The sequence below is a fragment of the Chrysochloris asiatica genome, unplaced genomic scaffold (genome assembly GCF_000296735.1).
Source record: "Chrysochloris asiatica unplaced genomic scaffold, ChrAsi1.0 scaffold00052, whole genome shotgun sequence".
Taxonomy (NCBI): domain Eukaryota; kingdom Metazoa; phylum Chordata; class Mammalia; order Afrosoricida; family Chrysochloridae; genus Chrysochloris; species Chrysochloris asiatica.
In genome coordinates, this window is record NW_006408570.1 from 4,959,669 (window position 1) to 4,976,028 (window position 16,360).

The 16,360-nt window shown below is 41.9% G+C and overlaps 1 protein-coding gene across 3 annotated transcripts in view; it reads right to left on the reverse strand.

Annotated features, from left to right (window-relative positions):
• The window catches only part of MXD1 (MAX dimerization protein 1), a 22,888-nt gene extending 6,957 nt beyond the window's left edge, over window positions 1–15,931 (reverse strand). The window contains exons 1-3 of one of the 3 annotated variants that reach the window (XM_006862924.1): window positions 15,678–15,931; window positions 15,022–15,121; window positions 9,685–9,714 (exon numbers count right to left, since the gene is read on the reverse strand). In XM_006862924.1, coding sequence (XP_006862986.1) covers window positions 9,685–9,714; window positions 15,022–15,121; window positions 15,678–15,750 — 203 coding nt within the window. In that variant the 5' untranslated portion in view covers window positions 15,751–15,931. The remainder of the gene's footprint in view (window positions 1–9,684; window positions 9,715–15,021; window positions 15,122–15,677) is intronic. The other 2 variants (XM_006862925.1, XM_006862926.1) reach the window with 2 other exon arrangements.
• Between the last annotated feature and the right edge of the window lie 429 nt (window positions 15,932–16,360).

Genomic DNA, 16,360 nt, shown 5'->3' on the forward strand with positions numbered 1-16,360 from the left:
CCTACCACACCCCACCCACTACTACTGTACCATATACCCCCACCCCATCCCACATACTACAGCACACCACACCACACCATCACATTCCACCACACACCACCCCGACCCCACACACCATCTTCCTACCACATCACCCCTAAACCACAATCACACCACATTAACAGCACCCCACACCCTACCAACACCAACACCCCACAAACCATCATCACACATCACCACAAACCACCCACCCATCCCACCGTACCCCACTACAGGATTTGCAGCCTTTATCCCCGGCCCTGAGCACCCATGAAGCTCCCAGATCTGAAACAAGCAGAACAAGCACCTGCTCAGCTCTCCTTCCTCAGCCCTCACTATTCCCCTGCTCAGGATTCTGGTCTTTTAGAAGGGGCCTAGTGTTCCATTTTGAACCAGGCCAAACTTCCTCTGGGGAACTAGCAGGGGTTTTAGCCACATTTGGCCACAGATCTTCAACAGGAAGCCATCTGATACTTCAGTCTGACCCCTGCTGGGATCTCCTCCCACCACATCTTCACAATCTTCCCTCTGTTACCAAGAGCTGCCTCCCAGTCCCCAGACCCCAGTAGAAAAGGGTTGTGCCAAATCCTGGCTCCTGTCTTTCTCTAACGGCTTCTTCTTTTTGCACCGATCCCTGGGTGGCCCAAACAGTTAAGTGCACAACTACTAAATGAAAGGACGGTAGTTCCAACCCTCCCACAGGCGCTTCTGAAGACAAACCTGGCAATATGCTTCAGAGACATCCTAACCTTAAAAGCCCTAAGGAATAATTCTATCAGGCACACATAAGATCACATGAGATGGAATCGACCTGACAGCAACTAACTAATGATATTCTACTTTGGACTTAGGTCGTGAACTTTGACAACCTTCACTGCTGACTCTTCAGAAAGATCATTTTGATGATTCTGAATGGGCTGATACACCTTTGGTCTTGAGTAGCATAAAGAAACCAATCTTTGATCTGAGCTATAAACAATAATGCTCAAAGTCAAATGAGGCCTCGACACAGTGACAACCAAGTTAAATACAGACTACAGCTTCTCTTCAGTATGGTTTCAAAAGTATTTTCTCACTTTCTTTTATGTTCTGAATCTGTCACTTGTCATACTACAGAACACTAGTACAGTGATTAAGAGCGAAGGTTTGGAATCCTGGCTTTGCCACTGACTCCCTGTGTGACCTCAGGCAAACGTCTTAACTCCGTGCGGTCCTGGCTCATCAGCAGGATGAGGGTGGAGAGGTCCACCTGGGCAGGCTGCTGGTAGTATTAACTGAAACAGCGTGAGGAAGCCCCTGGCCCCGGGCCTGACACAGACTGCTCCGTGTATGGTAGCCATCTTTCCTTCAATCTCGCTTCCTCTGCAGAGGGGTAATTATTGTGAGCAAACACAGATAATTATAGCACTGTAATATTCCTTTTAAAATCAATAGGCAACTCAGAAGTGTCTCACTAAGCAAACAGAAACTCTCTGGTAAGATCCAGTTAACTGGGCCTCTTCTGTAAAGAAAACAGACATATTTTGTCATTAAAAGATTTCATGGAAAATTGAATCCATTTTCCAAGGAGACACAGATCTGACTTATGCTAAAGGTCCCCCTTCTGCCATTTTTTTTTACATTTAAGAAAATCAGCAAGCATTTTATGAAGCTTATGCTTGTAAAAGGGAAAATTCCTTCCTTCGTGGCCACCCACATCATGTAGGAGGAGGGGATGAAGGGCAGGAAACACCTGCCTCACTTTCACCTGCACCAGGAACAGCCTTCAAAAGCATACCTAGCCTCTCTTCCATCCTCACTGCGACAGCCAAAGGAAAAAAAGAAGAGGGGCAAATATATGTCAACCTTGCAAACCCAAACACATCTCTAGATGACGCATCTGGAGAACTTAAAATATCTCAGGTACAAGAACAAGGAATGGTATAACATATTTAGGAAAAGATCTATGGGAAGAAAATGATACAATTTTGCTGAAAGACACCAGAAAACCTGAGTAAATGGAAAGAAATAACACGTTTCTAGATAGGAACCCTTAAAGTAAAAATGTCAGTTCACCAAGACACATTTAATACATTTTTCAAATGAAAAATAAAAAAAAAAACAAAAAACCATATTCTTTTTTAATGTTGGAAAATTGGTCTAAAATTCATCTAGAAGAATAAATGTGAAGCACTGCCAACATTTTTTAAAGAGAATAATGAGGAGGAATGTGTTGTACCAGATATTAAATTGCATTACAAAACTTCAATAATTGAAAACAGTGTACACAGTACACTAGTACAGGAATAGACTGACAAACCAAGAGAACAGAATAAAAATCCCCCGAAACAGACCTAAGAATAGACTTAAAAAAAAAAAAAGAAAAGTTAGCATACAACAGCGATAACACTGGAAATCCTTGGGGGAAAGAATGGATTGTTCATAAAATGGCCAGGAAGTGGGGGGGTTAACATCAAAATGAAGTCCAAATTGATTTTACATATAAAATGTATTCGGATGCCACATAGTTCTGCTGTTACTTTTTCTTAGCTCTTGGCAGACATGAGTTATGGAAAACTAAATATCCAAATGAAGGAAGTCATTAATGAAGACAGCTCTGGGCTTTCTGAGGCATTACCTCCTACCAGGCTTTGGCACTGGCAGATGGCACCTGGGCCAGTCAGCGTGCCTTTGGACAATTCTGAACAAAGCTCTTATTTCTGCCTCCAGACTCAAGCTCCCTTAATTCTAGCCACGCTCACTGCCAGGCTGATGGGGTTGTAAAGTGAGGAATCAATGCAAAGACAGAGTGAGACTACAGGCAGGTTGTGCTGTCTGCTGAACGTAGCTCCCAACTTCACTGTGCGACTCCTAGGGTTCTTCCTGACTTGGAGGGCGTGACGATCAGGATGCACAGAAGATGGCTGTGTACACATGTGCGTGCACACATGTGTGTGCCTCAAGGGAGGCTGTCGTACTGGAGATTTCTGTACTAAAGGTGTAGTGAAAATTACTTTTTCCCTCAGCCTTTCCCTACAGTTCAGGCAAAGCTAGCCTGCAGCCCGAAAGTACAGGATGGCAGCGAGTGAGGTGGTGAAAATCTTGAAATAGACACAGTCAGCCATTTATGCCACCAGCACGTCTCAAAGGATTACCAACTAGGCATTGGTATTTTTCTATGCACTGGTGACATAGAGTTGAATTAAGAGCGAGTCTTTGAGGGGTGCTTAAAAATTATTTGTTGTTAAGTGTTGTCGAGTAGGTTCTGACTCACAGCAACCCTGTATAGGGCTTTCAAGGCAGTATATCTTTGCCAGAGCAGAAAGCTGCAGAACAACTGGTGAATTTGAACCATGGACTTTGTGGTTCGCAGTCCAGTGTTAGCCTATAGAGCCACCGCAATCCCCTAGAATTTAGTAGGGGTGATCAAATGGGTAAACAGATTATTGATTTATCTATCTTCCAACCATGACTAATAATCAGCTCCCACCTGAAGTTCCAAAATGAGTTCCTTTTGCCCTCCACCAGGCGTGTTAGTCCTCTTCCCTCATCCCCAAGCATCTTTCGTTTAACTTTTCCCAAACTTGTTGAGCTTTCATGCCTATCATAATGCTTCTGTTCTTTTTCAGTTCATCCTTGCTGACTCCTCTATCTCACCAGTGACTATGAAGGTCTATGACACAAACTTGTTGTTGTTGTTAAGTGCCATTGAGTTGGTTCCGACCCATAGTGACCCCATATAGCGTTTCCAAGGAGTGGCTGGTGAGCTTGAACAGCCAACCTTGCAGTTCAAACCAACTTTGCTGTCTAGCGCATTAACCTGCAGTACCACACTAGGACTCTGTGCTCTCAGTACAGAGTGAAAATTAACCAAATAATCAGCACACATCTCTTCTCCAAGTTCTTCCAAGGGCCATCGCCACTTCTCTAAGTAAGAGCTTAGTGCAGGAGAAGCATTCTAGTGGTATAAAATCTGACTTGTTTCTCCACTCCATCGACTTCGGCCAAATGTGCACACTCATCTCTGTATCCCGCCTTTGTAATACCCAGCCTGTGCTCTTAGCCCCATGTGGTAATAAAGCAATATGGATTCCTCTTATGAAATCCTACAGTGAAATATGAATGTGGTCAAGGGAGTTCAGAACCAGTAAGAGTGGTGCAATGCATATCACAACTCAGACCTACTGTGAAAGTCAGGTCCCCCCAGACCCATTCCGATACAAAGAGTTTGGCCATTCAGAAAAAAATGAAAAACAAGAACAAAAAAACACAAAAAACCCACCATGAAAAAAAAAAAAAAAAAAAAACTCAAGAGAAACAACTATGGGACTTACAAACAAGTAGAGTATACAGAAGAGACCAGACTAGAACGGCTTCCCATGCCAGGTCAGATGCCAGTGAAAAGAACAGCTTAGATAAGCCTGCTGAGGCCTCCCCACAGAGCATACAAAACATCTTTTGTCATAGGGTCAGAAGACTCTGGCAGAGGTAACCTCCCTAGACCAGCTGCCTAATTCCAGCAAAGTCTGCATATGTACCATTCCAGAAAAAATGGGTGTCTACTATGCCAGAGTCTTCTTTTGAAACAGTGCATTCTAGCACCTGACTCCTGACCAATGTGCTGCAGATTACAAGCATTCATTTAACTCAATCTCCATTTGCTGAAAGGCATTTAAACCAGAGGAATTTCCAACTAAAAAAAAAAAAGAAACAGCAGAATTATCAGTAAAGGATGCATTAGCAACAACAAAATATTTCTGTATCCCAATGGTAATTAGTAACAACAGTGGAAAACCAGTAGCAATTAAAATAAAAATCCTGAAATGTGCAAGGCCTACATGGAAACACTACAAAACTTTGCTCAGAGACAGAAAAGAGATCGGAATCAATGAAGATGCATACCAAATCCTGGGTGGAAAGATATGATATATACACACAAACTTTTTCCGATCTGTTTACATTAGAATTGTGCAATTTTTTTTAGAAATACCAAAGGAACTTGGGGGTGGGACATTTATGAGTTGACAATAAAATTCATCTGGAAAAAATAAATTGGTGAAAACAGCTAACATAGTAAAATTTAAGAAGAAGAATGAAAGGAAGAGGAGAGGTTTGCTTTACCAGGTTCTGAAGTGCAGGATAAAACCTCAATGACTAAGACAATGCATATCAGCATAAGAGCCCTAGTTGGCGGTTGGCTGCCAACTGAAAAATTGGTGGTTCAAACTCACCAGGTGCTCAGCTCCACTGGAGAAAAATGTGGCAGTCTGCTTCTGCAAAGATTGTTGTTGTTGTTGTTATGTGCTGTGGAGTCGGTTCTGACTCATAGTGACCCTGTACACGGTTTCTGAGGATGTAAATCTTTCTGGGAGCAGAAAGCCTCATCTTTCTTCCATGGAACAGCTGGTAGTTTCGAACTGCTGACCCTGAGGTTCACAGCCTGATTCATAACCACTACGCTACCAGAGCTTTGGAAACCCTATGGAGCAGTTCTATTCGGTCTTAGAGGATCGCTATGAGTTGGATTCTACTCAACAGCAATGGATTTGGGGTTTTTTGGTTTATTTTGGCACAGGAAGAGCAGACAGATCAACAGACTGGAAGAACAAGTCCTGAAACACACTAAAGCCATCAACAAGAATTAGTATATGAGAAAGGCAGCCACGTCAATCAGTAAGAGAAGACTAATTCCATCATGGTAAATGATTAACTGGGAAACTATGTGATAGACAAAGAAAGATCTTTCAGATGTATCATTTACATTACAGTCTTTTCAAAATAAAGAAAAGAGAAACTACTCAGTAATTTATCTAAATGGGCACAGACTGTTTAACAGACAATTCATATATACACACACACGCACAAATAACAATCGGCACACTGTTCAAGTGGGCAAGTAGCGAGTCAGAAAAGAAAGGCAAATTAAAATAAGTTGTCTTTTTTTTTAACTTAACAAATTCATAAAGATCTTAACATTTTAATGTCAACTCATGAAGGTATAAAGGAAAACACTGTCTACAACCTAGCTGGTGAGCAATTCAGCAATCAACATAAGAAAACAAAACATGAAAACACATATACCATTAATTCCATAGCTATGAATGATCATGTTGGACAAGAGCTTATCTACAAGGTGGTTTAAGGTAGCATTGTTTACATTAACCAATCACTGGTAAGAACCTGAACTAGGGGATCACTTACACGACTTATGATATATCTGGGTAATACTGATCATTCATTAAAAACAATGCTAGAGAAGATTTAATGGCATTGGAAAATGTTTATGATGTAGCTTGTGAAAAAGCAAGCTGCAAATTATTTACTGTAATGATCTTACGCTGGCACACAAAAAAAGCATGCACCAAACACTAGATGTATATAGAACAAATGTTATTAGTGGTTCTTCTATGAGGTCTATTACCAGTGATTTTTATATTCTTTGTGCTTTTTAGAACTTTTTCATTTTCTACACTACACAATTTTCCAGAAACAACCAGAAAGATTAGTATCAAAGTTCCATTGGTTTTTCTCTGGTTACTGGATTTTTTTAGCATAACTTGCTATATTTTTCAAAATTTTCTACAAGATCAGTTTCAAAGAATGAAATAGAAAAACCACACAGTCAACAAGGATGTTTTCTTAGGAGGCTAGACCTATAAAATTAGTTAAAATTTAGAGAAGGGCATTCCAAGTGCCACCTGAGAGGCCACTCAAAGTGACATTAAACCAAGCTCCTCCAAGACAGGGGTTCGGTCTTTCTCTCTGTATTCCCAGCACTAAGTGCCTGGCATTTCAGGTGCTGAACAGACACTTCCCTAAACAGAAAACACCACACTACCACCACCTACTCCTACCACCTCATCCTAGAAGTCTTTTCTTTCATCTCCCCACCCATGCCGAGATCATGAAAAGTGGCAGGGCTGAACGAAACAGACTCAGCCACTCCTGAGAGACTAGCATACCAAGGACAGAATTTAGAATCTCTAAAAATCCCACAGAAAGGCTTCGGTTTCAAAAGACTCGATCAAGGGTAAATAATTTTGCAATATCAAAGAGAGAAGAAGAAAAAAAAAAAATCCCGTTGTTTTCCTAAATGGTCTTTTAAAAAGAAAAAGGTAAAAATGGTTAGACTGTATTAACATTTGGGAAAGCAGTATTCTTTAAAGAGTCTTTTCAGCTACCCAAAACTGGGAGAACAGCCGTTCACCTGACTTCACAGCCCTAACATCCCATGCCTCCCCCTGCCCCGCATTAACAGAGAAGAGTCTCATGACTGTAGCCTCCTCCTCCTCCAAACAACAGTAACCACATCTTGGCTTTGTTGTGTTGCTGTTAAGTTCTGGTTTCTGAGAAGCAGCTGATGGGTTTGAACTGCTGACTATGTGGTTAACAGTCCAGTGCTTATCCTACAATGCCAAGCCAGGACTCCACTGCTTGTCTAAATTAAGTAATTTGAGTTCCTACTTCCTTCTCTTCTGTTTCATATGCTCAAGACTAGAGGAAGAGTCATCAAGCCCTGAGAAAACTATAAAGAAAGGACAATAAGGAAACTAGATAACTTCAACAAGTAAAACTTGACTGGTCTCTGGAAGCAAACTGCTAATATTATAAGTAGCTTGCTCAGAAGTGGCTTCAAATCCAGTTTTCTAGCGTCTCGTTTTCATAGCATACTGTACTTCCTCTATCTTTGCACTTGGTGTAATAACTACATCTTTCTCGCTTCTCTAGAATAGAAACTGTGTTGACGTGCAATCCAGCACTGAACACATGAAATTCATTCTCTCTCTCTCTCTCACACACACACACACCCACACACCCCACTACCACCACCCACCCCAAATAGAGCAAGCTAAATGTTCACCCTGTTCCACTATCTTCCTGATTGGTATGGGTCTACTCTGCCCTATTACTGATGAAACAAACATTCAGATCCTGACTTTCATAGTCAGACTATCTTTTCCTAAAAGGGTTTGAATGGAACAACCACACATGTTTACAAAGTCATCATTACATATCATCTTCTTATTCATACAGAATGTGCAGACCCTACTCACTCTAGATGGTAAATGATATTTCAAATTGATGGAAGCAAAGAGACCAGAATGAGGCTTAGTTAGTGGTTCTAAGCCCGGGCTGCATGTTAGAATCAGCTGGGGAGCTTTAAAAAAATATTAGTGCACAGGCTCAGTCCAAACCAAGTAAGTCAGAATTTCTGGAGGTGAGAGGTCTGGGCTTTTTTTTTTTTTTTCCTCTTAAGTTCCACAGAGTTAACATTAATCTTGTTCATCAAAGTAAATGTAGGTTATGTTTTTTTTGTCTGTTTTTTTCTTTAAGTCTATCTGTTAGAGACAGAAATAAAAGTATTTACAGATAATATATGTGGAATTTGCTTTACAATTTTAAACACTGGAGAGGAATGGATTCAGTTATACACGACTGGCAATGCGTTGGTCATTGTTGTAGTTGCGAGATAGATACATAAAGAGTTGACTACATTATTCTACTTTGGTATATTTGAAATTTTCTGTCATAAAAAAGTTACTTTATACAAGGGCAGAAATAAACATATGTTCTCTTCCCCCCACCAAAATGTGTGTATGATGCATTTAGTACAAAACAGTTTAAGAAACGCATTCAAATGAAAGCTCTGTTAGTGCATCTAACGTATAACTAGTGCTGAGGCCCACTAGACTTCATGACTAAAGGAGGAAAATAAAGACCCCAATAAGCAGTAAGGGGCAGTCTAGGTGAGGCAGATCCAACTCAGGCCAGCAGTGAGAGCCAACCCAGGGAGTATGACAGGCCTCCTCCAGCCAGCCAGTCACCATCTCCAATTCTGTCTAACATGCATCTGCCTGAATTTTGAGAATCCACATTTAGAGGTAAATGTGAGCACACACACAACTTTACCTATATCTATGTGTATATCTACAAGTGTTTGTGTGTGTATAAATGGGTCCTGGTGTGGTGCTCTAGGCTAAGAATTAGACTGCTAATCCTAAGGCCAGAAGCTCAAAGCCACCAACTGCCCTTGAAAACCCAATACAGGGTCACTATGAGCCAGAACCAACTCTACGGAACTCAACAACAATACACACACACACACAAAACCCACTGCCATGGAATCGATTCTGACTCATTATCGATCTTATATACAGCTTTCAAGACTGTAACTGTTTAGGTGAACATACAGCCTCATCATTCTTCTGTAAAGCAGATGAATGGGTTTGAACTGCCAACCTTGTGGTGAGCAACCTAATGCTTATTCAGAAGCACCACCAGGTCTCTTTATGTATATACAAGGGGACTTTAAAAAACAGTTCCTGGAAAAATTCCATTATTTTTTAAATCCACATTTCTTTCCACAGACTTTTTGAAGCCCCCTCTGCTGAGTGTGTGACTAAAAGAACACTGCCAATTACATTCAGTAGCATGTGATTAAAAAAAAAAAAAAAAATGTCTTTTGAAACACTACCTATGGTCTATAATGTTTTGGCCAGTGGGAACAGTCACAGAAAAGCATTCCTCAGGAGGAGTGGGCTGGGGGATAAGTGAGTTATGAACAGTACTCTTTTGAGGCTCTCTTACAATAGGAGTTTTAGTGGGAAGAGGAGCAACCAAGTCTCAATGAATAGAAAATGCATCAAACCCCTCTCCCCTATTCCACCACCCAAATCCCCAACTCACCTATTCTTCTCCATTTCATTGTGAGTAGATCTGAAAGAGGAAATGGTAAGAAAAAGGTTACTCTTGTCTTGAAAGACTACTTCAACATCAACACAATCATTTTAACTTCTTACTTTCCAAAGTTGGTAAGAGAGAAGACAGAGAAAGGAAGAGAAACTTAACTGGGCTCTACTGAAAAAATTAGTCCACTATCAAAACAGTATTTAAAGAATAACAAACTAAGCAGCATGCAGTCCCTACTGGAAAAGGTATCCATTTTATGACAGGAAAAAAAAAGGGGTCTATTTATACAAAGAGAAATACAGCTGCACAATCTGATGTGATCTGGGGTTACATAATACCACAAAGCCGAAGGCAGACTTGTGGAGGTGGCACCCCATTCTAGCTCTGCACTGGTTTCTAAGCATAGCATACTACAATTTTATGCTAAGTTGTTTAACTACAGGATACAGTTGGAAATGGGTAAAATAACCTCTCCCTCAACCTTTCTACTCCCTAAAATAGCTACCTTCTTATGTACACTCTCTTGAAAGATGCTACTATTGAGTAGCTACCAAATGGTATTAGAAAACAGTTTCTACAACTCAGCTCAACGTAATGACCAGTTGAAGCGGCAGTTAGAGGAAAATTTGAAACGTGAGTTTTGTCACTGACTAGTACCATAGAAGAAATCAAACTCGTTACCATAACGTCCTTGGTTAACCCCTCTGTAAAGATGGGGATAAAAATTATTGTCAATTATCTGCTGAACAAGCGTGGATCAATGAGGAAACAACTGTAAAAGTAATTAGAGAGCCATGGATGAAAGCTGTGGAGGATCTGAAATCATATGATTACTGTGTTTATAGCTGACCTTGAATCTAAGGTCTGGTTTAAGAGCTCACAGACAGGCTTCCATAAAAATCACAAGAAGTCAGTCAATACAGCCACGACAGTGTCCTTCTTCGCACAGTTATAAAGAAACTTGGGGAGCTTGAGGAACCTCCCAGCATTATAAGGGAGCTGAATCTTGACCTTTCTTATACAAGGAAATGAACTTGGTGATGGTTCATTTCTTCCTCCCTGACTTACTCCTGGCTCCAGTCATGAATTCAGTGGGGCCATCTGTACCTTCCTGGGTGAAGAAGGTAAATTCTCATAGCACTCAAGGAGGAACATTACCTCATGAATGCTCAGTCACTCACTTATATTGAGGGGCACCACCACCAAATCCGAGGAGCTCTGGTAGCATAGTGGTTACGAGTTGGGCTACTAACATCAAGGTCAGCAGTTCGAAAACTACCAGATGTTCCTCGGGAGAAAGATGAGGCTGTCTGCTCCCATAAAGATTTACAGCCTCAGAAACCCTATATGGGGTCGCTATGAGTCAGAACCGACTCCATGGCACATAACCACCACCACCACCACCAAATCCATTCACACCAAGGACTGGAGTGGTGGTGGGGCAGGGGAAACCTTGAAATCAAAAAATTTCAACCCAACACTAGACCATCCACAAGCTCTTGGGATATCAATTTTTATTCAGGAGGGGTTAAAACAAGAAAACAGTGACAGTATTTTAAATTTTAGAATATTGGTTTTCTTGATAAAGGATGGCAGCGCAGTGGCTCTGTAGGATAAGCACTGGACTGTGAACCATAAGGGTGGTGGTTTGAATCCACCAGCCACTCTGCAGGAAAAAGATAAGGTTTTCTGCTCCCATGAAGATTTACAGCCTCAGAAACCCTAAATAAATGTGGCCACTGTGATTTAGAAATGGCTCAATGGCACTTAACAACAGATAAAGGCTATGTGAACCTTAAATTGTTTAACTTAAAAGCTTTAAATTGAATCCCCAGGGTACTCCCCGCCCCTTTCCTCAGTGTTCTTCCGTCACATTTTTCTAAGGGTTTACTGCTTACAGTGGCCAGCAAGATGCCACACTAACAAAAATCTGGTCTGCATTTTTGTTTCAACAGGGAGCAATAAGTTCAAAGTCTGACAGATTTTTTAAATGGATGAAAGTATATGACCACAGCTGGGCAAGATTTCCCTGTTTAACAAAGTGGGAGAAGTAAGGGAAGAAGGTGGCTGGGTTGAAATGACCATGGGCTCTGGCAGTAGAAACAACAACATGCAGGTTACTCTTACCAAAAGTGTCAGGATTCTCTGATTGAATATATTTATATATGCATATATATACATACATATATACATACACACACACACACACACACATATATATATATATATATATATATATATATATATATTTGGAGTCCTGGTGTGGTACTGTGGGATAAAGCATTGAACCACAAGGTTCATTTGAATCACAAGGTCAGCGGTTCAAACTCACCAGCCGCTCTGTGGAAACCCTATACAGGATCGCTATGAGTTGGAATTGACTCAACAGCATTTAACAGCAACAACAATATATATTATGCTAAATCCCCCAGATAAGTTTCGAACAAATTCCATAGGAAGCTTTGAACATAGTTCTGGAAATGACAGTTCTTATTTGGTTAGTGGGAGCATTGAACATAGGGCGATTTTTAAGGGGATGGTGTTATTCCTAATGGATATTAATGAAGTGCATTTGGTTAATGAAATTGCATCTTTCATAAAGAGTCAGCCTTCAAAAATGGTCAATTCAGGCACAGCCTGCCCCCTCTGTTGATGGGTAAACATTTCTATTTTTAAGTTGAAGCATTAGAAGAACACATAGATACTTTGTGTCAAAACTATTTTCTGTTTGATTATTGAGAAGATTTGGTAACTCTGAAATCACTGATAAAAGGTCAAATCTGACCATTTAAAAATATATTCTAACAAAAAGACAACTAAGCCAAACTACAGAGTGTCTGACATATGGAAAAAGCCCTGGGGTTCAGAAGACTCCCCATGTCAGACAGGTCTATAGTCCCAGTTTATAAAAGAAATGGGAGCCAGTCTTGACTTCCCCTTTCACATGAGTGCCAACGCTCGCTTTACTAATTTAGCAAAATATACTTTCAAAAGCTCTGAAAAGCAACTCTAAATAATTAGCAATTTATTCTAAAAATCATTAGGAAAAATAATATTCCATATGCCTGTGCTCATAATACTCAGAGTATAATATTATATTCACAATTAATATTAATATTCATAATTTCCTTTTTTGTTTCTCAAAGCTGCAACTAGAGCAACTTGATTAAGATCTGCATGTTTGGGTCCCAAGAAGCTTGGTATGTGGCTAGATCGTTTTGTTGTTTTTTTAATTATTTCAATCCAAGAAAAAATACTCTCCAGAGTCTATAAGCAAAGAGCACAGCAATTCAGCCTGAATTAAGAAGAGTAAAGTGTTATCCAGTGGCTCTGTAAACCAGCAGTGTTTTCGCCCTCCCCTCAGTTCACAATTCTGACCATGCACAGCCCTGAATATAAGTCTAATTGAAATCCAGGGGTCAAGCTGCATTCTCTGGCGAGACTGCAGTCTCATTGTCTGCATTCTCTAGTCTCATTGACCAGGTTAGGGGTATTCCAAACAAGTCACAAAGGAAGTGATCACATTCAAACAAAACAACTGCTCTTTCTGCCTCCGTTTGCTGGAGTCCCATCCCCAGGTTTAATCATGGCCTCTCAGAGAGCCTTGCACCATTGATAATGCCACATTAATTATTAGTCAAGAATAGGGGCAATTGCAGTTGCTTCCCTGGAAACAATCTAACATGGAAAGCAAACCAAGTTCATGAAAAGAATCGAGTTTGGGTCAAAAATCAGGAGTTGTAGCTATTTTTCAGGAATAATGCTGATTATTGGAAACATGAGGAAAAGAAGGGGGAATCCATATTTTGGCTTGAAATTTTCATCATTTTTCTTCCCTACCCACCCTCTGGGATGGAGACACTTTTCTTCAACTAAGTATCCTCATCCTCCCACAACTTCCCTGTGAAATTTAGGAAAAACAAAATGTTACAGTAGCAAACCTGGACAATGAGCATGGCAAACTTCTCCCAAATCTTTAAGTGGACAATAATAAAAGCAAGTAAACTATACCTTTCCAGAAAAATAACCCAAAAGTTTCAGAAGTTCTTCCACACAAAAAATTTTAATTAATGCAGTAACAAAATGTAACACAGCTTAATTGTTTGGATACCACTGCATAATACAAGCCAGTATTGACTAAAGGGCCTTAGTACTCATGCGTAGAACTATTAGCTACCTTCAGGTAATGCTAAAGATGGGAGGGCAAGGAAAAGCCATCAGCTAATTACCAGGTTCATCCTTTATGCGCTTTCCTATTCATGAGCATAGCACATGTGTGCCCATACATCCTGTGCTCCACTAACAATGCAGGCAGTGGGATGGAAAAAGGACAGAAAAGGCAGCAATAACAAGGGACTTCTAGGTGGATGTGGGAACTTCCTGGCTTTCAAGAGGGTCTTTAGTATGTCACAGAGACTACCCAAATACAATTAAAGAGAATTATTTATTGAGGTTCTAAACCAATGTTGAAAAAAGTGAATGATTTTATTTTACTGGTATGGAAGGGATCACTGAAAGTGGGTAATGAAACAGATTTGCTAGCCACCTATAATTTTAAGGGCAGAGAGGGAAAGAAAGGGCAGCAGGTTTGATGGTGAACTTCTGTGTCAGAAAACGTACTTAGGACTTTAATATGTAATTTCTCCGACCACTGACTAATTACTTTCCAGTGAGATTCACAGCTTTTAAGAACTAGAAGGCACTCTATTAAGCTAACATGAAAGGTTGTAACATATTAATACTGTAACATTTATGTTCCTCCATCACCAAACAGATAGGTTTTAACCTCAACAATTCCTCATTGCCATTATACACAGATGTAACCAGTTAAGATTCTCAAGCAAAATACTGAATTTAATTGACAAGTCAAACATGAGTCCTTCCATCTATGGCAAGTCTGATCTTATCATCTGTTCACAAATGTACACTATGCAACTTAAAAAGAAATGAATAACGTCCAGCTTTTTCAATTCTACAAAACTTGCCCTGAATCTACAACTTCTGAAGGCCAAATATTATCACAGCTGATCATCTCACCTGAAGCTTTGCAGATTTTTGTTCCAACAGGGAAAACAAAACAGGTAAAATGAAAACCAAAACCAGTGCCCATATAGAAATGTGAAAGACTGCCATTTCTCCTGTCTGTTCAGTCCCCTCAATCCAAACGCAAGGGCTGCTTCCTCCAATATTTTAAGCCCAAGTGTGCATAACTGAATTCTGATGGCCGCTGAATGCATTTTCAGGGCTAGAATCCCAACAGGCAACTTGCACATTGCAGTTGTGTGTTCCCTACAGTACCATCTAAAAGAGAAAGAGAAATAATTACCAAATTACCTGCTACTGCTGTTGTTCTTCTTGGATTTGTTCCTCCGTTTTAAGGCATCTCTCTCCTTGCTATTGTATGGTAACATGGATGCATAACCATGTTCAGCTTCTAGAAAACCGGAGCATTCAGTTAATGAATGAGCCCAGAACATTCAATATTCTCTCCCCTCTAGTGACTCTTCCTTAGGATGGTCTTTTCTGTAAGGCCATAGTGTGAAAATCTTTAAAGGCAGCCAGGTGGGATCCTGTGAACGATTTTGTTGTTTGGCTGTAATTGTGTGCCTCGCTCCGTCCGGAGGAGTAAGGCCCTGGCTGCTCATTGTTGAGGCGGACACAGCAGGTCGCTCGCTGCCCGAGCCGGGGTTTCCCATCCACAGCGTCCAGCAGGTTGGTGTGTAAGTGGAACCTGCCCCCCGTGAGGGTGCGGACAAACTCGGGGCGCCGGGGGACAGGTGGGGGTCGGGGGACGTAGCGAGGGGCCTGGTGTCCCAGACCTCATGAGTGGGAGGCAGCCCCTTGCCCCGCTCGGACAGCGCGGGGAGGCAGCAGGGGTTGGGAGCGCTCGCGGCCGAGCTCACCGCGCCTCCAACAACCCCCGGAGCGGCTGGGCGTCCCGACCCGCGGACCGGCCCCGACTCGGCTGGACCCTCCCCGTCCCCGTGCACCTCTCTCCCGCCGCTCCAGGTAGTCGGCTGCCTCAAGTAGCAACTGGATGTTCATCCGAACCGCCGTCGTCATTCTGCACCGGGGGCCGGAGCCACAGGACCAACCCCCACTGCCCACAGACTCGCCGCCGGACACCTCGCCCCGCTGTGGGTCCCGTGGAGCAGGGCTCAGGAAGCCTCTCCGGCGACCAGCTCGCTGGGAGGGAGAGAAGATCGGTGAGCTGGGCACCGCGGAAACCGTGACAGAACCCGAGCTGAGCAGCAGCCGCCACCGCCGCGGAGTGTTTATCCCCGACTCACCATCCCCCCGCCCCCAGCCCCTTCTCTTGACAGGCCCGCTTCAGCTGCGTTCCTCATTGGACACTCCAAAGAATGCCCCGCCCTTGGCCTTGTCCTATTGGGGAATGACATCACGACCCCGCCCCCTAAAGTCCGCTTCTATCTCTGGTTGGGCATACTTGACAAGGCTCGGGCTCCACCCCCTCTCTCCAATTGGTGACAGGATTCGCAACTCCGCCTCGTGCTCCTTCCCTATTTTTTATTGGTTCTATTCCAACAACCCAGCCCCCTTTTGCTTTGTTAGTATTGGCCAACAGCTACAGAAGGCAAGCTACTTCGCCTATTTTCTATTGGTGGAGCCTTTTGAAACCTCCCAACTATGATTATGTCACCTTTCTCAAGGC